This window comes from Telmatherina bonti, assembly GCF_933228915.1.
Source record: "Telmatherina bonti genome assembly, chromosome: 24".
NCBI classification, from domain to species: domain Eukaryota; kingdom Metazoa; phylum Chordata; class Actinopteri; order Atheriniformes; family Telmatherinidae; genus Telmatherina; species Telmatherina bonti.
The window spans coordinates 4,683,259-4,708,118 of record NC_136633.1 but is presented as its reverse complement, the minus strand read 5'-3'; the positions used below and the strand labels follow the sequence as shown (position 1 = coordinate 4,708,118).

General features: G+C 47.8%; 1 protein-coding gene across 1 annotated transcript in view; it reads left to right on the top strand.

Moving 5' to 3' along the window:
* LOC306773892 (cyclin-dependent kinase 5 activator 1-like) overlaps window positions 1-13,860 on the top strand; it is a gene marked incomplete at both ends in the record, with an annotated part of 72,522 nt that extends 58,662 nt beyond the window's left edge. The window contains one exon of the mRNA XM_079263836.1: window positions 13,465-13,860. Within this exon, the coding sequence (XP_079119962.1) occupies window positions 13,465-13,860 (396 nt within the window). The remainder of the gene's footprint in view (window positions 1-13,464) is intronic.
* Window positions 13,861-24,860: the final 11,000 nt, after the last annotated feature.

Below are 24,860 nucleotides of genomic sequence, written 5' to 3'. Positions count from 1 at the left end.
TCCCTCTACAGGTCTCAGTAGTACTGTATACTCCCTCTACATGTCAGTAGGACTGTATACTCCCTCTACAGGTCTCAGTAGTACTGTATACTCCCTCTACAGGTCTCAGTAGTACTGTATACTCCCTACAGGTCTCAGTAGTACTGTATACTTCCTCTACATCGCTCAGTAGTACTGTATACTCCCTCTACATGTCAGTATTACTGTTTACTCCCTACAGGTCTCAGTAGTACTGTATACTTCCTCTACATCGCTCAGTAGTACTGTATACTCCCTCTACATGTCAGTAGTATTGTTTACTCCCTACAGGTCTCAGTAGTACTGTATACTCCCTCTACAGGTCTCAGTAGTACTGTATACTCCCTACAGGTCTCAGTAGTACTGTATACTCCCTACAGGTCTCAGTAGTACTGTATACTTCCTCTACATCGCTCAGTAGTACTATATACTCCCTCTACATGTCAGTAGTACTGTTTACTCCCTACAGGTCTCAGTAGTACTTTATACTCCGTACAGGTCTAAGTAGTACTGTATACTCCCTACAGGTCTCAGTAGTACTGTATACTCCCTACAGGTCTCAGTAGTACTGTATACTCCCTACAGGTCTCAGTAGTACTGTATACTCCCTACAGGTCTCAGTAGTACTGTATACTTCCTCTACATCGCTCAGTAGTACTATATACTCCCTCTACATGTCAGTAGTACTGTTTACTCCCTACAGGTCTCTGTAGTACTGTATACTCCATACAGGTCTAAGTAGTACTGTATACTCCCTACAGGTCTCAGTAGTACTGTATACTCCCTACAGGTCTCAGTAGTACTGTATACTCCCTACAGGTCTCAGTAGTACTGTATACTTCCTCTACATCGCTCAGTAGTACTATATACTCCCTCTACATGTCAGTAGTACTGTTTACTCCCTACAGGTCTCAGTAGTACTGTATACTCCATACAGGTCTAAGTAGTACTGTATACTCCCTACAGGTCTCAGTAGTACTGTATACTCCCTACAGGTCTCAGTAGTACTGTATACTCCCTCTACAGGTCTCAGTAGTACTGTATACTCCCTCTACATGTCAGTAGTACTGTATACTCCCTCTACAGGTCTCAGTAGTACTGTATACTCCCTCTACAGGTCTCAGTAGTACTGTATACTCCCTACAGGTCTCAGTAGTACTGTATACTTCCTCTACATCGCTCAGTAGTACTGTATACTCCCTCTACATGTCAGTATTACTGTTTACTCCCTACAGGTCTCAGTAGTACTGTATACTTCCTCTACATCGCTCAGTAGTACTGTATACTCCCTCTACATGTCAGTAGTATTGTTTACTCCCTACAGGTCTCAGTAGTACTGTATACTCCCTCTACAGGTCTCAGTAGTACTGTATACTCCATACAGGTCTAAGTAGTACTGTATACTCCCTACAGGTCTCAGTAGTACTGTATACTCCCTACAGGTCTCAGTAGTACTGTATACTCCCTACAGGTCTCAGTAGTACTGTATACTCCCTCTACATATCTCAGTAGTACTGTATACTCCCTACAGGTCTCAGTAGTACTGTATACTCCCTACAGGTCTCAGTAGTACTCTATACTCCCAACAGGTGTCAGTAGTACTGTATACTCCTTCTACAGGTCTCAGTAGTACTGTATACTCCCTACAAGTATCAGTAGTACTGAATACTCCCTCTACAGGTCTCAGTAGTACTGTATACTCCCTCTACAGGTCTCAGTAGTACTGTATACTCCCTACAGGTCTCAGTAGTACTGTATACTCCCTACAGATCTCAGTAGTACTGTATACTTCCTCTACATCGCTCAGTAGTACTGTATACTCCCTACAGGTCTAAGTAGTACTGTATACTCCCTACAGGTCTCAGTAGTACTGTATACTCCCTAAAGGTCTAAGTAGTACTGTATACTCCCTACAGGCCTCAGTAGTACTGTATACTCCCTCTACCTGACTCAGTAATAATGTATACTCCCTCTACAGGTCTCAGTAGTACTGTATACTCCCTACAGGTCTCAGTAGTACTGTATACTCCCTCTACATGTCTCAGTAGTACTGTATACTCCCTACAGGTCTCAGTAGTACTGTATATTCCCTACAGGTCTCAGTAGTACTGTATACTCCCTCTACATGTCAGTAGTACTGTATACTCCCTACAGGTCTCAGTAGTACTGTATACTCCCTACAGGTCTCAGTTGTACTATATACTCCTTCTACAGGTCTCAGTAATACTGTATACTCCCTACAGGTCTCAGTAGTACTGTATACTCCCTACAGGTCTCAGTAGTACTGTATACTCCCTCTACATGTCAGTAGTACTGTATACTCCCTCTACAGGTCTCAGTAGTACTGTATACTCCCTCTACAGGTCTAAGTAGTACTGTATTCTCCCTACAGGTCTCAGTAGTACTGTATACTCCCTCTACATGTCTCAGTAGTACTGTATACTCCCTACAGGTCTCAGTAGTACTGTATACTCCCTCTACATGTCAGAAGTACTGTATACTCCTTCTACATGTCTCAGTAGTACTGTATACTCCCTACAGGTCTCAGTAGTACTGTATACTTCCTCTACATCGCTCAGTAGTACTGGATACTCCCTCTACATGTCAGTAGTACTGTTTACTCCCTACAGGTCTCAGTAGTACTGTATACTTCCTCTACATCGCTCAGTAGTACTGTATACTCCCTCTACATGTCAGTAGTATTGTTTACTCCCTACAGGTCTCAGTAGTACTGTATACTTCCTACAGGTCTCAGTAGTACTGTATACTCCCTTTACATGTCTCAGTAGTACTGTATACTCCCTACAGGTCTCAGTAGTATTGTATACTCCCTCTACATGTCAGTAGTACTGTATTCTCCCTCTACATGTCTCAGTAGTACTGTATACTCCCTACAGGTCTCAGTAGTACTGTATACTTCCTCTACATCACTCAGTAGTACTGTATACTCCCTATACATTTCAGTAGTATTGTTTACTCCCTAAGGTCTCAGTAGTACTGTATACTCCCTCTACAGGTCTCAGTAGTACTGTATACTCCCTCTACAGGTCTAAGTAGTACTGTATACTCCCTACAGGTCTCAGTAGTACTGTATACTCCCTACAGGTCTCAGTAGTACTGTATACTTCCTCTACATCGCTCAGTAGTACTGTATACTCCCTCTACATGTCAGTAGTACTGTTTACTGCCTACAGGTCTCAGTAGTACTGTATACTCCCTACAGGTCTAAGTAGTACTGTATACTCCCTACAGGTCTCAGTAGTACTGTATACTCCCTCCAGGTCTCAGTAGTACTGTATGCTCCCTACAGGTCTCAGTAGTACTGCACACTCCCTCTACAGGTCAGTAGTACTGCATGCTCCCCTTACAGGTCTCAGTAGTACTGTATACTCCCTACAGGTCTCAGTAGTACTGTATACTCCCTCTACAGGTCTCAGTAGTACTGTATACTCCCTACAGGTCTCAGTAATACTGTATACTCCCTACAGGTCTCAGTAGTACTGTATACTCCCTCTACAGGTCTCAGTAGTACTGTATACTCCCTACTGGTCTCAGTAGTACTGTATACTCCCTACAGGTCTCAGTAATACTGTATACTTCCTCTACATCGCTCAGTAGTACTGTATACTCCCTCTACATGTCAGTAGTACTGTTTACTCCCTACAGGTCTCAGTAGTACTGTATACTCCCTCTACATGTCAGTAGCACTGTTTACTGCCTACAGGTCTCAGTAGTACTGTATACTCCCTACAGGTCTAAGTAGTACTGTATACTCCCTACAAGTCTCAGTAGTACTGTATACTCCCTGCAGGTCTCAGTAGTACTGTATACTCCCTACAGGTCTCAGTAGTACTGTATACTCCCTCTACAGGTCTCAGTAGTACTGTATACTCCCTACAGGTCTCAGTAGTACTGTATACTCCCTCTACAGGTCTCAGTAGTACTGTATACTCCCTACAGGTCTCAGTAATACTGTATACTCCCTACAGGTCTCAGTAGTACTGTATACTTCCTCTACATTGCTCAGTAGTACTGTATACTCCCTCTACATGTCAGTAGTACTGTTTACTCCCTACAGGTCTCAGTAGTACTCTATACTCCCTACAGGTCTCAGTAGTAGTGTATACCCCCTACAGGTCTCAATAGTACTGTATACTCCCTCTACAGGTCAGTAGTACTGTATACTCCCTCTACAGGTCTCAGTAGTACTGTATACTCCCTCTTCATGTCAGTTGTACTGTGTACTCCCTCTACAGGTCTCAGTAGTACTGTGTACTCCCTCTACAGGTCTCAGTAGTACTGTATACTCCCTACAGGTCTCAGTAGTACTGTATACTCCCTCTACATGTCTCAGTAGTACTGTATACTCCCTACAGGTCTCAGTAGTACTGTATACTCCCTCTACATGTCAGTAGTACTGTATACTCCTTCTACATGTCTCAGTAGTACTGTATACTCCCTACAGGTCTCAGTAGTACTGTATACTTCCTCTACATCGCTCAGTAGTACTGTATACTCCCTCTACATGTCAGTAGTACTGTATACTCCCTACAGGTCTCAGTAGTACTGTATACTTCCTCTACATCGCTCAGTAGTACTGTATACTCCCTCTACATGTCAGTAGTACTGTATACTCCCTACAGGTCTCAGTAGTACTGTATACTTCCTCTACATCGCTCAGTAGTACTGTATACTCCCTCTACATGTCAGTAGTACTGTTTACTCCCTACAGGTCTCAGTAGTACTCTATACTCCCTACAGGTCTCAGTAGTACTGTATATTCCCTACAGGTCTCAGTAGTACTGTATACTCCCTACAGGTCTCAGTAGTACTGTATACTCCCTACAGGTCTCAGTAGTACTCTATACTCCCTACAGGTCTCAGTAGTACTGTATATTCCCTACAGGTCTCAGTAGTACTGTATACTCCCTACAGGTCTAAGTAGTACTGTATACTCCCTACAGGTCTCAGTAGTACTGTATACTCCCTACAGGTCTCAGTAGTACTGTATACTCCGTACAGGTCTCAGTAGTACTGTATACTCCCTCTACAGGTCTCAGTAATACTGTATACTCCCTACAGGTCTCAGTAGTACTGTATACTTCCTCTACATTGCTCAGTAGTACTGTATACTCCCTCTACATGTCAGTAGTACTGTTTACTCCCTACAGGTCTCAGTAGTACTCTATACTCCCTACAGGTCTCAGTAGTAGTGTATACCCCCTACAGGTCTCAATAGTACTGTATACTCCCTCTACAGGTCAGTAGTACTGTATACTCCCTCTACAGGTCTCAGTAGTACTGTATACTCCCTCTTCATGTCAGTTGTACTGTGTACTCCCTCTACAGGTCTCAGTAGTACTGTGTACTCCCTCTACAGGTCTCAGTAGTACTGTATACTCCCTACAGGTCTCAGTAGTACTGTATACTCCCTCTACATGTCTCAGTAGTACTGTATACTCCCTACAGGTCTCAGTAGTACTGTATACTCCCTCTACATGTCAGTAGTACTGTATACTCCTTCTACATGTCTCAGTAGTACTGTATACTCCCTACAGGTCTCAGTAGTACTGTATACTTCCTCTACATCGCTCAGTAGTACTGTATACTCCCTCTACATGTCAGTAGTACTGTATACTCCCTACAGGTCTCAGTAGTACTGTATACTTCCTCTACATCGCTCAGTAGTACTGTATACTCCCTCTACATGTCAGTAGTACTGTATACTCCCTACAGGTCTCAGTAGTACTGTATACTTCCTCTACATCGCTCAGTAGTACTGTATACTCCCTCTACATGTCAGTAGTACTGTTTACTCCCTACAGGTCTCAGTAGTACTCTATACTCCCTACAGGTCTCAGTAGTACTGTATATTCCCTACAGGTCTCAGTAGTACTGTATACTCCCTACAGGTCTCAGTAGTACTGTATACTCCCTGTACAGGTCTCAGTAGTACTGTATACTCCCTCTACAGGTCTCAGTAGTACTGTATACTCCCTACAGGTCTCAGTAGTACTGTATAGTCCCTACAGGTCTTCAGTAGTACTGTATACTTCCTCTACATCGCTCAGTAGTACTGTATACTCCCTCTACATGTCAGTAGTACTGTTTACTCCCTACAAGTCTCAGTAGTACTGTATACTCCATCTACAGGTCTAAGTAGTACTGTATACTCCCTACAGGTCTCAGTAGTACTGTATACTCCCTACAGGTCTCAGTAGTACTGTATACTCCCTACAGGTCTCAGTAGTACTCTATACTCCCTACAGGTCTCAGTAGTACTGTATATTCCCTACAGGTCTCAGTAGTACTGTATATTCCCTACAGGTCTAAGTAGTACTGTATACTCCCTACAGGTCTCAGTAGTACTGTATACTCCCTACAGGTCTCAGTAGTACTGTATACTCCGTACAGGTCTCAGTAGTACTGTATACTCCCTCTACAGGTCTCAGTAGTACTGTATACTCCCTACAGGTCTCAGTAATACTGTATACTCCCTACAGGTCTCAGTAGTACTGTATACTTCCTCTACATCGCTCAGTAGTACTGTATACTCCCTCTACATGTCAGTAGTACTGTTTACTCCCTACAGGTCTCAGTAGTACTCTATACTCCCTACAGGTCTCAGTAGTAGTGTATACCCCCTACAGGTCTCAATTGTACTGTATTCTCCCTCTACAGGTCAGCAGTACTGTATACTCCCTCTACAGGTCTCAGTAGTACTGTATACTCCCTCTTCATGTCAGTAGTACTGTATACTCCCTCTACAGGTCTCACTAGTACTGTATACTCCCTACAGGTCTCAGTAGTACTGTATACTCCCTCTACATGTCTCAGTAGTACTGTATACTCCCTACAGGTCTCAGTAGTACTGTATACTCCCTCTACATGTCAGTAGTACTGTGTACTCCTTCTACATGTCTCAGTAGTACTGTATACTCCCTACAGGTCTCAGTAGTAATGTATACTTCCTCTACATCGCTCAGTAGTACTGTATACTCCCTCTACATGTCAGTAGTACTGTATACTCCCTACAGGTCTCAGTAGTACTGTATACTTCCTCTACATCGCTCAGTAGTACTGTATACTCCCTACAGGTCTCAGTAGTACTGTATACTCCCTCTACATGTCAGTAGTACTGTATACTCCCTCTACATGTCTCAGTAGTACTGTATACTCCCTACAGGTCTCAGTAGTACTGTATACTTCCTCTACATCGCTCAGTAGTACTGTATACTCCCTCTACATGTCAGTAGTACTGTTTACTCCCTACAGGTCTCAGTAGTACTGTATACTTCCTCTACATCGCTCAGTAGTACTGTATACTCCCTCTACATGTCAGTAGTATTGTTTACTCCCTACAGGTCTCAGTAGTACTGTATACTCCCTCTACAGGTCTCAGTAGTACTTTATACTCCCTCTACAGGTCTCAGTAGTACTGTATACTCCCTACAGGTCTCAGTAGTACTGTATGCTCCCTCTACAGGTCTCAGTAGTACTGTATACTCCCTCTACAGGTCTCAGTAGTACTGTATACTCCCTACAGGTCTCAGTAGTACTGTATACTCCCTACAGGTCTCAGTAGTACTGTATACTTCCTCTACATCGCTCAGTAGTACTGTATACTCCCTCTATATGTCAGTAGTACTGTTTACTCCCTACAGGTCTCAGTAGTACTGTATACTCCCTACAGGTCTAAGTAGTACTGTATACTCCCTACAGGTCTCAGTAGTACTGTATACTCCCTACAGGTCTCAGTAGTACTCTATACTCCCTACAGGTCTCAGTAGTACTGTATACTCCCTACAGGTCTCAGTAGTACTGTATACTCCCTCTACAGGTCTCAGTAGTACTGTATACTCCCTACAGGTCTCAGTAGTACTGTATACTCCCTACAGGTCTTCAGTAGTACTGTATACTTCCTCTACATCGCTCAGTAGCACTGTATACTCCCTCTACATGTCAGTAGTACTGTTTACTCCCTACAAGTCTCAGTAGTACTGTATACTCCCTACAGGTCTAAGTAGTACTGTATACTCCCTACAGGTCTCAGTAGTACTGTATACTCCCTACAGGTCTAAGTAGTACTGTATACTCCCTACAGGCCTCAGTAGTACTTTATACTCCCTCTACCTGTCTCAGTAATACTGTATACTCCCTACAGGTCTCAGTAGTACTGTATACTCCCTACAGGTCTCAGTAGTACTCTATACTCCCTACAGGTCTCAGTAGTACTGTCTACTCCCTACAGGTCTCAGTAGTACTGTATACTCCCTACAGGTCTCAGTAGTACTCTATACTCCCTACAGGTCTCAGTAGTACTGTATATTCCCTACAGGTCTCAGTACTACTGTATACTCCCTACAGGTCTAAGTAGTACTGTGTACTCCCTACAGGTCTCAGTAGTACTTTATACACCCTACAGGTCTCAGTAGTACTGTATACTCCCTACAGGTCTCAGTAGTACTCTATACTCCCTACAGGTCTCAGTAGTACTGTATATTCCCTACAGGTCTCAGTAGTACTGTATACTCCCTACAGGTCTAAGTAGTACTGTATACTCCCTACAGGTCTCAGTAGTACTTTATACACCCTACAGGTCTCAGTAGTACTGTATACTCCCTACAGGTCTCAGTAGTACTGTATATTCCCTCTACAGGTCTCAGTAGTACTGTATACTCCCTACAGGTCTCAGTAGTACTGTATACTCCCTCTACAGGTCTCAGTAGTACTGTATACTCCCTACAGGTCTCAGTAGTACTGTATACTCCCTACAGGTCTAAGTAGTACTGTATACTCCCTACAGGCCTCAGTAGTACTTTATACTCCCTCTACCTGTCTCAGTAATACTGTATACTCCCTACAGGTCTCAGTAGTACTGTATACTCCCTACAGGTCTCAGTAGTACTGTATACTCCCTACAGGTCTCAGTAGTACTCTATACTCCCTACAGGTCTAAGTAGTACTGTCTACTCCCTACAGGTCTCAGTAGTACTGTATACTCCCTACAGGTCTCAGTAGTACTCTATACTCCCTACAGGTCTCAGTAGTACTGTATATTCCCTACAGGTCTCAGTACTACTGTATACTCCCTACAGGTCTAAGTAGTACTGTATACTCCCTACAGGTCTCAGTAGTACTTTATACACCCTACAGGTCTCAGTAGTACTGTATACTCCCTACAGGTCTCAGTAGTACTCTATACTCCCTACAGGTCTCAGTAGTACTGTATATTCCCTACAGGTCTCAGTAGTACTGTATACTCCCTACAGGTCTAAGTAGTACTGTATACTCCCTACAGGTCTCAGTAGTACTTTATGTGCCCTACAGGTCTCAGTAGTACTGTATACTCCCTACAGGTCTCAGTAGTACTGTATACTCCCTCTACAGGTCTCAGTAGTACTGTATACTCCTTACAGGTCTCAGTAGTACTGTATACTCCCTCTACAGGTCTCAGTAGTACTGTATACTCCCTACAGGTCTCAGTAGTACTGTATACTCCCTACAGGTCTCAGTAGTACTGTATACTCCCTACAGGTCTCAGTAGTACTGTATACTCCCTACAGGCCTCAGCAGTACTTTATACTCCCTCTACCTGTCTCAGTAATACTGTATACTCCCTACAGGTCTCAGTAGTACTGTATACTCCCTACAGGTCTCAGTAGTACTCTATACTCCCTACAGGTCTCAGTAGTACTGTCTACTCCCTACAGGTCTCAGTAGTACTGTATACTCCCTACAGGTCTCAGTAGTACTCTATACTCCCTACAGGTCTCAGTAGTACTGTATATTCCCTACAGGTCTCAGTAGTACTGTATACTCCCTACAGGTCTAAGTAGTACTGTATACTCCCTACAGGTCTCAGTAGTACTTTATACACCCTACAGGTCTCAGTAGTACTGTATACTCCCTACAGGTCTCAGTAGTACTGTATACTCCCTCTACAGGTCTCAGTAGTACTGTATACTCCCTACAGGTCTCAGTAGTACTGTATACTCCCTCTACAGGTCTCAGTAGTACTGTATACTCCCTACAGGTCTCAGTAGTACTGTATACTTCCTCTACATCGCTCAGTAGTACTGTATACTCCCTCTACATGTCAGTAGTACTGTTTACTCCCTACAGGTCTCAGTAGTACTCTATACTCCCTACAGGTCTCAGTAGTAGTGTATACCCCCTACAGGTCTCAATAGTACTGTATACTCCCTCTACAGGTCAGCAGTACTGTATACTCCCTCTACAGGTCTCAGTAGTACTGTATACTCCCTCTTCATGTCAGTAGTACTGTATACTCCCTCTACAGGTCTCAGTAGTACTGTATACTCCCTCTACAGGTCTCACTAGTACTGTATACTCCCTACAGGTCTCAGTAGTACTGTATACTCCCTCTACATGTCTCAGTAGTACTGTATACTCCCTACAGGTCTCAGTAGTACTGTATACTCCCTCTACATGTCAGTAGTACTGTATACTTCCTCTACATCGCTCAGTAGTACTGTATATTCCCTCTACATGTCAGTAGTACTGTTTACTCCCTACAGGTCTCAGTAGTACTGTATACTTCCTCTACATCGCTCAGTAGTACTGTATACTCCCTACAGGTCTCAGTAGTACTGTATACTTCCTCTTCATCGCTCAGTAGTACTGTATACTCCCTCTACATGTCAGTAGTACTGTTTACTCCCTACAGGTCTCAGTAGTACTGTATACTTCCTCTACATCGCTCAGTAGTACTGTATACTCCCTCTACATGTCAGTAGTATTGTTTACTCCCTACAGGTCTCAGTAGTACTGTATACTCCCTCTACAGGTCTCAGTAGTACTGTATACTCCCTCTACAGGTCTCAGTAGTACTGTATACTCCCTACAGGTCTCAGTAGTACTGCATGCTCCCTCTACAGGTCTCAGTAGTACTGTATACTCCCTCTACAGGTCTCATTAGTACTGTATACTCCCTACAGGTCTCAGTAGTACTGTATACTCCCTACAGGTCTCAGTAGTACTGTATACTTCCTCTACATCGCTCAGTAGTACTGTATACTCCCTCTACATGTCAGTAGTACTGTTTACTCCCTACAGGTCTCAGTAGTACTGTATACTCCCTACAGGTCTAAGTAGTACTGTATACTCCCTACAGGTCTCAGTAGTACTGTATACTCCCTACAGGTCTCAGTAGTACTGTATACTTCCTACAGGTCTCAGTAGTACTGTATACTCCCTCTACAGGTCTCAGTAGTACTGTATACTCCCTACAGGTCTCAGTAATACTGTATACTCCCTACAGGTCTCAGTAGTACTGTATACTTCCTCTACATCGCTCAGTAGTACTGTATACTCCCTCCACATGTCAGTAGTACTGTATACTCCCTACAGGTCTCAGTAGTACTGTATACTTCCTCTACATCGCTCAGTAGTACTGTATACTCCCTCTACATGTCAGTAGTACTGTTTACTCCCTACAGGTCTCAGTAGTACTCTATACTCCCTACAGGTCTCAGTAGTACTGTATATTCCCTACAGGTCTCAGTAGTACTGTATACTCCCTACAGGTCTCAATAGTACTGTATACTCCCTCTACAGGTCTCAGTAGTACTGTATACTCCCTCTACAGGTCTCAGTAGTACTGTATACTCCCTCTACAGGTCTCAGTAGTACTGTATACTCCCTACAGGTCTCAGTAGTACTGTATACTTCCTCTACATCGCTCAGTAGTACTGTATACTCCCTCTACATGTCAGTAGTACTGTTTACTCCCTACAATTCTCAGTAGTACTGTATACTCCCTACAGGTCTAAGTAGTACTGTATACTCCCTACAGGTCTCAGTAGTACTGTATACTCCCTACAGGTCTAAGTAGTACTGTATACTCCCTACAGGCCTCAGTAGTACTTTATACTCCCTCTACCTGTCTCAGTAATACTGTATACTCCCTACAGGTCTCAGTAGTACTGTATACTCCCTACAGGTCTCAGTAGTAATTTATACTCCCTACAGGTCTCAGTAGTACTGTCTACTCCCTACAGGTCTCAGTAGTACTGTATACTCCCTACAGGTCTCAGTAGTACTGTATACTCCCTACAGGTCTCAGTAGTACTGTATACTCCCTACAGGTCTCAGTAGTACTGTATACTTCCTCTACATCGCTCAGTAGTACTGTATACTCCCTCTACATGTCAGTAGTACTGTTTACTCCCTACAATTCTCAGTAGTACTGTATACTCCCTCTACCTGTCTCAGTAATACTGTATACTCCCTACAGGTCTCAGTAGTACTGTATACTCCCTACAGGTCTCAGTAGTACTCTATACTCCCTACAGGTCTCAGTAGTACTGTCTACTCCCTACAGGTCTCAGTAGTACTGTATACTCCCTACAGGTCTCAGTTGTACTCTATACTCCTTACAGGTCTCAGTAGTACTGTATATTCCCTACAGGTCTCAGTAGTACTGTCTACTCCCTACAGGTCTCAGTAGTACTGTATACTCCCTACAGGTCTCAGTAGTACTGTCTACTCCCTACAGGTCTCAGTAGTACTGTATACTCCCTACAGGTCTTAGTAGTACTGTATACTCCCTACAGGTCTTAGTAGTACTGTATACTCCCTACAGGTCTTAGTAGTACTGTATACTCCCTACAGGTCTTAGTAGTACTGTATACTCCCTACAGGTCTTAGTAGTACTGTATACTCCCTACAGGTCTCAATAGTACTGTATATTCCCTACAGGTCTCAGTAGTACTGTCTACTCCCTACAGGTCTCAGTAGTACTGTATACTCCCTACAGGTCTTAGTAGTACTGTATACTCCCTACAGGTCTTAGTAGTACTGTATACTCCCTACAGGTCTCAGTAGTACTGTCTACTCCCTACAGGTCTCAGTAGTACTGTATACTCCCTACAGGTCTTAGTAGTACTGTATACTCCCTACAGGTCTCAGTAGTACTGTATACTCCCTACAGGTCTCAGTAGTACTGTATACTCCCTACAGGTCTCAGTAGTACTGTATACTCCCTACAGGTCTCAGTAGTACTCTATACTCCCTACAGGTCTCAGTAGTACTGTATATTCCCTACAGGTCTCAGTAGTACTGTCTACTCCCTACAGGTCTCAGTAGTACTGTATACTCCCTACAGGTCTTAGTAGTACTGTATACTCCCTACAGGTCTCAGTAGTACTGTCTACTCCCTACAGGTCTCAGTAGTACTGTATACTCCCTACAGGTCTTAGTAGTACTGTATACTCCCTACAGGTCTCAGTAGTACTGTATACTCCCTACAGGTCTTAGTAGTACTGTATACTCCCTACAGGTCTCAGTAGTACTGTATACTCCCTACAGGTTTCAGTAGTACTGTATATTCCCTACAGGTCTCAGTAGTACTGTGGTACCATTACTGTGTTTCTCCTGCAGTTGTCTGCTGAACTCAGGATGACTGTCTCTTGTGTCCTCCAGGACCAGTGCTTCATTAGTCCCACCAGCCTGGTCTTCGTGTACCTGCTGTGCAGGGATGTAGTGGATGAGGACACCTCCTCAGAGCAGGAGCTCCACGCCACCTTCCTCACCTGTCTCTACCTGGCCTACTCCTACCTGGGCAACGAGATCTCGTACCCGCTCAAACCGTTCCTCGTGGAGTCCAGTCGGGACGTCTTCTGGGAGCGAGCTCTGGAGGTCATAGAGCTTCTGAGCGCCGACATGTTGCGGATCAACGTAGAACCTCAGTTCTTCACTGAGGTCTTCCAGGATCTGAAGAGCCAGGCTGCGGGACAGGGGAGCAACGGGAGACAGGAGGGAGGTGCAGGAAAAGCCAGGAAGGAGAAAGACAAGGAAACAGATGATCTGGATCGTTAAGACCAGGACCATTACCAAGACTCAGCTCGCCGAGGTCTGAATGTACCTGCTGCACCGGTCGCCATGGTGATCTGAGATCAGCTCACCTGCATGCTGAATAACTGTATATCCAGACTGTACCATGGTGGCTGTTGACAGGTTCTCATGGCAACTGTACATGTGACATGCTGCCTTATCACTTTTAGTTGTGAAGAATGTGTGATGAAGAAAGAGACATCAGACAAAGAAAGCAAACTAATAAAACCAGAAGTAATGCTGATGCAGGACAAAATCTCCCTGATGATGCAGCAGGAAATGTCTGCTAACTCAGCATTTTGTGTCAGAGCTGACCATAGTGACTCCCAGTGGCAGTTAGTGGTATTACACCTCCGTCAGTACTGTCTTGTCTAACATGATGGACCAGGTCAGTACTTTCCTGTCTTCCATGATGGACCCATCAGTACTGTCCTGTCTTCCATGATGGACCCATCAGTACTCTCCTGTCTTCCATGATGGACCAGGTCAGTACTTTCTTGTCTTCCATGGTGGATCAGGTCAGTACTGTCCTGTCTTCCATGATGGACCCATCAATACTCTCCTGTCTTCCATGGTGGACCAGGCCAGTACTGTCCTGTCTTCCATGATGGACCCATCAATACTCTCCTGTCTTCCATGGTGGATCAGGTCAGTACTGTCCTGTCTTCCATGATGGACCCATCAATACTCTCCTGTCTTCCATGGTGGACCAGGTCAGTACTGTCCTGTCTTCCATGATGGACCCATCAATACTCTCCTGTCTTCCATGGTGGATCAGGTCAGTACTGTCCCGTCTTCCATGGTGGACCAGGTCAGTACTGTCCTGTCTTCCATGATGGACCCATCAGTACTTTCCTGTCTTCCATGATGGACCCGTCAGTACTGTCCTGTCTTCCATGATGGACCCATCAGTACTTTCCTGTATTCCATGATGGACCAGGTCAGTACTGTCCTGTCTTCCATGGTGGACCAGGTCATTACTTTCCTGTCTTCCATGATGGACCAGGTCAGTACTGTCCTGTCTTCCATGGTGGACCAGGTCAGTACTCTCCTGTCTTCCATGATGGACCAGGTCAGTACTGTCCTGTCTTCCATGATGGACCCATCAGTACTGTCCTGTCTTCCATGGTGGACCAGGTCAGTACTGTCCTGTCTTCCATGGTGGACCGGGTCAGTACTGTCCTGTCTTCCATGATGGACCAGGTCAGTACTCTCCTGTCTTCCATGATGGACCAGGTCAGTACTGTCCTGTCTTCCATGATGGACCCATCAATACTCTCCTGTCTTCCATGGTGGACCAGGCCAGTACTGTCCTGTCTTCCATGATGGACCCATCAATACTCTCCTGTCTTCCATGGTGGATCAGGTCAGTACTGTCCTGTCTTCCATGATGGACCCATCAATACTCTCCTGTCTTCCATGGTGGACCAGGTCAGTACTGTCCTGTCTTCCATGATGGACCCATCAATACTCTCCTGTCTTCCATGGTGGATCAGGTCAGTACTGTCCTGTCTTCCATGATGGACCCATCAATACTCTCCTGTCTTCCATGATGGACCAGGTCAGTACTGTCCCGTCTTCCATGGTGGACCAGGTCAGTACTGTCCTGTCTTCCATGATGGACCCATCAGTACTTTCCTGTCTTCCATGATGGACCCGTCAGTACTGTCCTGTCTTCCATGATGGACCCATCAGTACTTTCCTGTCTTCCATGATGGACCAGGTCAGTACTGTCCTGTCTTCCATGGTGGACCAGGTCATTACTTTCCTGTCTTCCATGATGGACCAGGTCAGTACTGTCCTGTCTTCCATGGTGGACCAGGTCAGTACTCTCCTGTCTTCCATGATGGACCAGGTCAGTACTGTCCTGTCTTCCATGATGGACCCATCAGTACTGTCCTGTCTTCCATGGTGGACCAGGTCAGTACTGTCCTGTCTTCCATGGTGGACCGGGTCAGTACTGTCCTGTCTTCCATGATGGACCAGGTCAGTACTCTCCTGTCTTCCATGATGGACCAGGTCAGTACTGTCCTGTCTTCCATGATGGACCCATCAGTACTGTCCTGTCTTCCATGGTGGACCCATCAGTACTGTCCTGTCTTCCATGATGGACCCATCAGTACTGTCCTGTCTTCCATGGTGGACCCATCAGTACTGTCCTGTCTTCCATGGTGGACCAGGTCAGTACTGTCCTGTCTTCCATGATGGACCCATCAGTACTGTCCTGTCTTCCATGATGGACCCATCAGTACTGTCCTGTCTTCCATGGTGGACCCATCAGTATTGTCCTGTCTTCCATGATGGACCCATCAGTATTGTCCTGTCTTCCATGGTGGACCAGGTCAGTACTGTCCTGTCTTCCATGATGGACCCATCAGTACTGTCCTGTCTTCCATGGTGGACCCATCAGTACTCTCCTGTCTTCCATGATGGACCCATCAGTACTCTCCTGTCTTCCATGATGGACCAGGTCAGTACTTTCTTGTCTTCCATGGTGGATCAGGTCAGTACTGTCCTGTCTTCCATGATGGACCCATCAATGCTCTCCTGTCTTCCATGGTGGACCAGGTCAGTACTGTCCTGTCTTCCATGGTGGACCCATCAGTACTGTCCTGTCTTCCATGATGGACCAGGTCAGTACTGTCCTGTCTTCCATGGTGGACCAGGTCAGTACTGTCCTGTCTTCCATGGTGGACCACGTCAGTACTTTCCTGTCTTCCATGATGGACCAGGTCAGTACTGTCCTGTCTTCCATGGTGGACCACGTCAGTACTTTCCTGTCTTCCATGATGGACCAGGTCAGTACTGTCCTGTCTTCCATGATGGACCAGGTCAGTACTGTCCTGTCTTCCATGATGGACCCATCAGTACTGTCCTGTCTTCCATGGTGGACCAGGTCAGTACTGTCCTGTCTTCCATGGTGGACCACGTCAGTACTTTCCTGTCTTCCATGATGGACCAGGTCAGTACTGTCCTGTCTTCCATGATGGACCAGGTCAGTACTGTCCTGTCTTCCATGATGGACCCATCAGTACTGTCCTGTCTTCCATGATGGACCAGGTCAGTACTGTCCTGTCTTCCATGGTGGACCACGTCAGTACTTTCCTGTCTTCCATGATGGACCAGGTCAGTACTGTCCTGTCTTCCATGATGGACCAGGTCAGTACTGTCCTGTCTTCCATGATGGACCCATCAGTATTGTCCTGTCTTCCATGATGGACCCATCAGTACTGTCCTGTCTTCCATGATGGACCAGGTCAGTACTGTCCTGTCTTCCATGGTGGACCAGGTCAGTACTGTCCTGTCTTCCATGATGGACCCATCAGTATTGTCCTGTCTTCCATGATGGACCCATCAGTACTGTCCTGTCTTCCATGGTGGACCAGGTCAGTACTGTCCTGTCTTCCATGATGGACCCATCAGTACTGTCCTGTCTTCCATGGTGGACCAGGTCAGTACTGTCCTGTCTTCCATGGTGGACCCATCAGTACTGTCCTGTCTTCCATGGTGGACCAGGTCAGTACTGTCCTGTCTTCCATGGTGGACCAGGTCAGTACTGTCCTGTCTTCCATGGTGGACCAGGTCAGTACTGTCCTGTCTTCCATGATGGACCCATCAGTACTGTCCTGTCTTCCATGGTGGACCCATCAGTACTGATCAGACCTGACGCAGCACCATTGCCTCTCACTCAGCAGCAGTTGAATGAGATCATGTGACCACTCGGTCAGCTGATGTTTTCTGTCTCTGTTGTCTCCAGCTGAATGCAAAGCGGGGAATTGATATGTCTGGAAGCGTGGACATAAACTAGACAAGTTACCATGGTAACTGCTGCCTCTTCTTTCTGTCATCACTCAGGTTCAGGGTTCTGACCAGGAACCTGAACTCTGAACCAAAACAGAGTCTGATTCAGGTCGCTTCATGTTGCATTTGGGATTTTCAGCGTCATAAAGTCGGTTCACTTCCTTCCAGGGTCGTCTCCAAGGCAACATGCTAGAAACCTCGCCTTCTCTGGAGCAGGACACTTTTGTGTATGGTGGTGATGAGCGGGCAGTGATACTTTCTGCAACATGGCGAGGAGGGACTGAGCGTCACCACCTAACTCCATGAGGATGATCTACTTTGATTTCAATAATGACAATAAAGTAAACTTTACGACTTTGTACAGAGAGACAGTTTTAAAGCAAACCATATAAATCTATTATACATAGTTATATTACATGGATTGTGTTACAAACAAGTCTACCACATCGGACAAAAACCTGGTTTCCCTTATTATGTATTTAACTTTAATCCCAATAAACAATCTATTGATCATGTCTGTGATTGTTGCTGAAGTTTCCTGTTTCAAATATTTTTATATATAGCTCCAAAAGTAACATCATCCAGTTGGGTCCTTGGGCAACCCTTAGCGCTACGGCGCCCAACTACCTCATGCTGAGTGGAAATAATAAAACTGACATCGCCCGATCAAACAAGGTCTGCGTCACACATCGAGGAACCAGCGTGTGGTGATGAGAAATGGGTTACTGGGACACGAAATAGACAAAACTGGACACGTCTATTTCCCTCCTTTCCTTCAGCACCATCCTCTCCCTAAAGAGACATAAAAACATAACGGAAACAAACATGGAAGAATAAATTAAAGTAAATTCTGCAATGAAAGAAAGAAAACATGATTAACGGTCATGACTGATGACATAAAGAATAAAAATCTACTTTTATTCAAATATGTCAGTTATTACAACGCAGTAACAAGTGTACTATTTGGGAAATGTTAAGTCTGCGGTGTCACACAGCTGTTTACCGTTTGTTGGATGGTATTGTGTTGTTTCAAATGTTTCAAGCTATTTTCTCAAGGATTTTTAAATCAACCATATTAAATGACAGGACAGTTATTTCTGGGTTTCAGACAGATTATTGTCCTGTTTGACTGCGTGGTATTAATGTTTAGTCTCTCCACAGAGGAGCTGTGGGATTATCAGCGTAGCGCAAACAGAGGGATGATTGTTGACCTTAGATAAAAGCAGGAGTCTGACCGAACACGCTATTACGTTTACACAGATTAGGTTTTTTTTTTTATTGGTACAAGGTTAGTTTTCCTCCATTTGTGCGTCTAGGTGACTAACACGAGACACCAAGGACCAATCAGAAACTGGTTGGAGTCAGGGGCGGAACTAGGGAGGGCGGGGGGTGGGTGCCATTGCCACAAAGCAGAAGTCCATTCCGGCAGCTGTTCCAGCCATCACTAAACCAGGTGAAGGTAATCAGCCCAGCTCCACTGCAGGTAGATGAGCTGTGTCAATGAAAACACCTGTTCTAAATGCACAGGTAGAACCAGAAACATGGCAGGACTTCTACTTTATACATCTCTGTTGAGGTCACTGGAGAACAGAAACATCTTCCCAGACCTCACCGATCGCCAGTATCACTGAACCAGTGCACACAAACTGTGTATAATAGATGGGCAAAATTGAAGCTCGGTGGGCGGTTCCTACCATCACCATCTTGGCAGGGGCATGCGTGTCGTCTCACCTGAAAAATACAAATATGGGCAAAGAGGTGGAGCTGAGAGGGGGGCTGTGAACGTCATGTTGGATGATTAACATCGAGCGAACTCTGAGCTTTCTGTAGCTAAGACCTAACCGAGCTAACCCGGAGATAACAGGAGCTAAACATGTTTATTCCTGCTGTAAACATGTTTATTTCTGTTGTAAACCTGTTTATTTCTGCTGTAAACATGTTTATTCTGGCTGAGAAGTTGGTCTGTTGAGCATGGGGGATTCGCTCTGTTTTGGAGCCCCTAGTGGATGAGGAGGGAACAACAGTTTTTGGCACTTCTGGTAAGGCTTCACTTTTAACCTCTGGGGGTCGTTGCTTGGTATTTATATTCATTCATTATCTGTACCGCTTAGTCCGATTAAGAGTCGCGGGGCAGCTGGAGCCTATTCCAGCACTCTTTGCGCAAGAGCACACCCTGGACCGATAGCCAGTCCATTGCAGGGCTGTTCATATATATATATATATATATATATATATATATATATATATATATATATATATATATATATATATATATATATATATATATATATATATGTGTATATATATATATATATATATATATATATATATATATATATATATATATATATATATATATATATATATATATATATATATATATATATATATGTATATATATATATATATATATATATATATATATATATATATATATATATATATATATATATGTGTATTTAAACTCCTCCACTTGAGGCAGGACCTCACACCTGACCCGGAGAGGGCAATCCACCCTATTCCGGCTGAGGACCATGGTCTCAGATTTGGAGGTGCTGATTCTCATCCCAGCCGCTTCACACTCGGCCGCGAATCACTCAAGTGAGAGCTGGAGATCACGACCAGATGACGCCAACAGGACCACGTCATCTGCAAAAAGCAGGGACCCAATCCTGAGGCCACCAAGTCGGATCCCCTCAACACCTCGGCTGCACCTAGAAATCCTGTCCATATAAGTTATGAACAGAATCGGTGATAAAGGGCAGCCTTGGTGGAGTCCAACCCTCACCGGAAACGAATCCGACTTACTACCGGCAATGCAGACCAAACTCTGACACCTGTCGTACAGGGACCGGACAGCTTGCACAAGGGCGTCCGGTACCCCATACTCCCGGAGTACCCCCCACAGGAGCCCCCAGGGGACACGGTCGAATGCCTTCTCCAGGTCCACAAAGCACATGTAGACTGGTTGGGCAAACTCCCATGCCCCCTCCAGGACCCCAGAGAGGGTATAGAGCTGGTCCACTGTTCCGCGGCCAGGACAAAAACCACATTGCTCCTCCTCAATCCGGGATTCAACTATCCGGCGGACCCTCCTCTCCAGGACCCCTGAATAGACCTTACCAGGGAGGCTGAGGAGTGTGATTCCCCTGTAATTGGAACACACCCTCCAGTCCCCCTTCTTAAAAAGGGGGACCACCACCCCAGTCTGCCAGTCCAGCGGTTCCGCCCCCGATGTCCACGCGATGCTGCAGAGGCGTGTCAGCCAGGACAGCCCCACAGCATCCAGAGCCTTAAGGAACTCCGGGCGGATCTCATCCACCCCCGGGGCCTTGCCGCCAAGGAGCTTTTTGACCACCTCAGCGACTTCAGCCCCAGAGATAGGAGACTCCACCCCTGATTCTCCCAGCTCTGCTTCCTCATCGGAAGACATTTTGGTAGGATTGAGGAGGTCTTCGAAGTATTCCTTCCACCAGAATCTCCTCGAAGCTGTCCGGAAGTCTTTCTCCATGGCCTCGCCGAACTCCTCCCATGCCCGAGTTTTTGCCTCGGCGACAGCCGAAGCCGCATGCCGCTTAGCCTGTCGGTACCCATCAGCTGCCTCCAGAGTCCCACAGGCCAAGAAGGCCCGATAGGACTCCTTCTTCAGCTTGACGGCATCCCTCACTGCTGGTGTCTACCAACGAGTCCTGGGATTACCGCCACGACAGGCACCAACGACCTTACAGCCACAGCTCCGGCTGGCCGCCTCAGCAATAGAGGCACGGAACACAGCCCATTCGGACTCAATGTCCCCCGCCTCGCTCGGGACATGTTCGAAGGTCTGCTGAAGGTGGGAGTTGAAGCTCGCTCTGACGGGAGACTCTGCCAGACGTTCCCAGCAGACCCTCACAACACGTTTGGGCCTGCCAGATCTGACCGGCTTCCTCCCCCATCATCTGAGCCAACTCACCACCAGGTGGTGATCAGTTGACAGCTCTGCCCCCTCTTCACCCGAGTGTCCAAGGCATGTGGCCGCAGGTCCGACGATACGACTACAAAATCGATCATCGAACTGCGGCCCAGGGAATCCTGATGCCAGGTGTACATATGGACACTCTTATGTTGGAACATGGTGTTCGTTATGGACAATCCATGACGAGCACAGAAGTCCAATAACAAAACACCATTTGGGTTCAGAGGGGGGGGACCATGCCTCCCAATCACTCCCCTCCAGGTCTCACTGTCATTGCCCACGTGAGCATTGAAGTCCCCCAGCAGAACAATGGAGTCCCCAGAAGGAGCCCCCTCCAGCACTCCCTCCAAGGACTCCAGAAAGGGTGGGTACTCTGAACTGCTGTTCGGTGCATAAGCACAGACAACAGTCAGGACCCGTCCCCCCACCCGGAGGCGGAGGGAAACTACCCTTTCATCCACCGGGGTAAACCCCAACGTGCAGGCACCAAGCTGGGGGCTGATGAGAATGCCCACACCTGCTCGGCGCCTCTCACCATGAGCAACTCCAGAGTGGAAGAAAGTCCAGCCCCTCTCGAGGGTTCTGACCTCTGGCTTCTGACCTCTGGTCTCTGGCTTCTGACCTCTGGTCTCTGACCTCTGGCTTCTGACCTCTGGCTTCTGACCTCTGGTCTCTGGCTTCTGACCTCTGACCTCTGGCTTTTGACCTCTGGTCTCTGGGCTCTGACCTCCGGCTTCTGACTTCTGACCTCTGGCCTCCGACCTCCGGCTTCTGACTTCTGACCTCTGGCCCCTGACCTCTGGCTTCTGACCTCTGGCCTCTGATCTCTGGCCTCTGGCTTCTGGCTTCTGACCTCTGGTCTCTGACCTCTGGCCTCTGGCTTCTGATCTCTGGCTTCTGACCTCTGGCCTCTGGCTTCTGACCTCCGGTCTTTGGTCTCTGACCTCTGGTATCTGACCTCTGGTCTGTGGTCTCTGACCTCTGACCTCTGGCTTCTGGCTTCTGACCTCCGGTCTTTGGTCTATGACCTCTGGTCTCTGACCTCTGGCTTCTGACCTCTGGCCTCTGGTCTCTTACCTCTGACCTCTGGCTTTTGACCTCTGGCTTCTGACCTCCGGTCTTTGGTCTCTGACCTCTGGTATCTGACCTCTGGCTTCTGGTCTCTGACCTCTGGTCTGTGGTCTCTGACCTCTGGTCTCTGGCTTCTGGTCTCCGGTCTCTGGCCTCTGGTCTCCGGTCTCTGACCTCCAGTCTCTGGCCTCTGGCCTCTGGTCTCCGGTCTCTGGCCTCCGGTCTCCGGTCTCTGGCCCCTGGCCTCCGGTCTCCGGTCTCTGGCCCCTGGCCTCCGGTCTCCGGTCTCTGGCCTCCGGTCTCTGGCCTCCAGTCTCTGGCCTCTCGCCTCCAGTCTCTGGCCTCCGGTCTCTGGCCTCCGGTCTCTGGCCTCTAGCCTCCAGTCTCTGGTCTCCAGTCTCTGGTCTCCGGTCTCTGGCCTCCGGTCTCTGGCCTCTAGCCTCCAGTCTCCGGTCTCTGGCCTCCGGTCTCTGGCCTCTAGCCTCCAGTCTCCGGTCTCTGGCCCCTGGCCTCCGGTCTCCGGTCTCTGGCCTCCGGTCTCTGGCCTCTAGCCTCCAGTCTCTGGTCTCCAGTCTCTGGCCTCCGGTCTCCGGTCTCTAGCCTCCAGTCTCTGGCCTCCGGTCTCTGGCCTCTAGCCTCCAGTCTCTGGTCTCCAGTCTCTGGCCTCCGGTCTCCGGTCTCTGGCCTCCGGTCTCTGGCCTCCGGTCTCTGGCCTCTAGCCTCCAGTCTCTGGCCTCTAGCCTCCAGTCTCTGGCCTCTAGCCTCCAGTCTCTGGTCTCCAGTCTCTGGCCTCCGGTCTCCGGTCTCTAGCCTCCAGTCTCTGGCCTCCGGTCTCTGGCCTCTAGCCTCCAGTCTCTGGCCTCCGGTCTCTGGCCTCTAGCCTCCAGTCTCTGGTCTCCAGTCTCTGGCCTCCGGTCTCCGGTCTCCGGTCTCTGGCCTCCGGTCTCTGGCCTCCGGTCTCTGGCCTCTAGCCTCCAGTCTCTGGTCTCCAGTCTCTGGCCTCCGGTCTCCGGTCTCCGGTCTCCGGTCTCTGGCCTCCGGTCTCCGGTCTCTGGCCTCCGGTCTCTGGCCTCTAGCCTCCAGTCTCTGGTCTCCAGTCTCTGGCCTCCGGTCTCCGGTCTCTAGCCTCCAGTCTCTGGCCTCCGGTCTCTGGCCTCTAGCCTCCAGTCTCTGGTCTCCAGTCTCTGGCCTCCGGTCTCCGGTCTCTGGCCTCCGGTCTCTGGCCTCTAGCCTCCGGTCTCTGGCCTCCGGTCTCTGGCCTCTAGCCTCCAGTCTCTGGTCTCCAGTCTCTGGCCTCCGGTCTCCGGTCTCTGGCCTCCGGTCTCTGGCCTCTAGCCTCCGGTCTCTGGCCTCCGGTCTCTGGCCTCTAGCCTCCAGTCTCTGGTCTCCAGTCTCTGGTCTCCAGTCTCTGGCCTCCGGTCTCCGGTCTCTGGCCTCCGGTCTCTGGCCTCTAGCCTCCGGTCTCTGGCCTCCGGTCTCTGGCCTCTAGCCTCCAGTCTCTGGTCTCCAGTCTCTGGCCTCCGGTCTCCGGTCTCTGGCCTCCGGTCTCTGGCCTCCGGTCTCTGGCCTCTAGCCTCCAGTCTCTGGCCTCTAGCCTCCAGTCTCTGGTCTCCAGTCTCTGGCCTCCGGTCTCCGGTCTCTAGCCTCCAGTCTCTGGCCTCCGGTCTCCGGCCTCTAGCCTCCAGTCTCTGGCCTCCGGTCTCTGGCCTCTAGCCTCCAGTCTCTGGTCTCCAGTCTCTGGCCTCCGGTCTCCGGTCTCTGGCCTCCGGTCTCTGGCCTCCGGTCTCTGGCCTCTAGCCTCCAGTCTCTGGTCTCCAGTCTCTGGCCTCCGGTCTCCGGTCTCTGGCCTCCGGTCTCTGGCCTCTAGCCTCCAGTCTCTGGCCTCCGGTCTCTGGCCTCTAGCCTCCAGTCTCTGGTCTCCAGTCTCTGGCCTCCGGTCTCCGGTCTCTGGCCTCCGGTCTCTGGCCTCCGGTCTCTGGCCTCTAGCCTCCAGTCTCTGGCCTCTAGCCTCCAGTCTCTGGTCTCCAGTCTCTGGCCTCCGGTCTCCGGTCTCTAGCCTCCAGTCTCTGGCCTCCGGTCTCCGGCCTCTAGCCTCCAGTCTCTGGCCTCCGGTCTCTGGCCTCTAGCCTCCAGTCTCTGGTCTCCAGTCTCTGGCCTC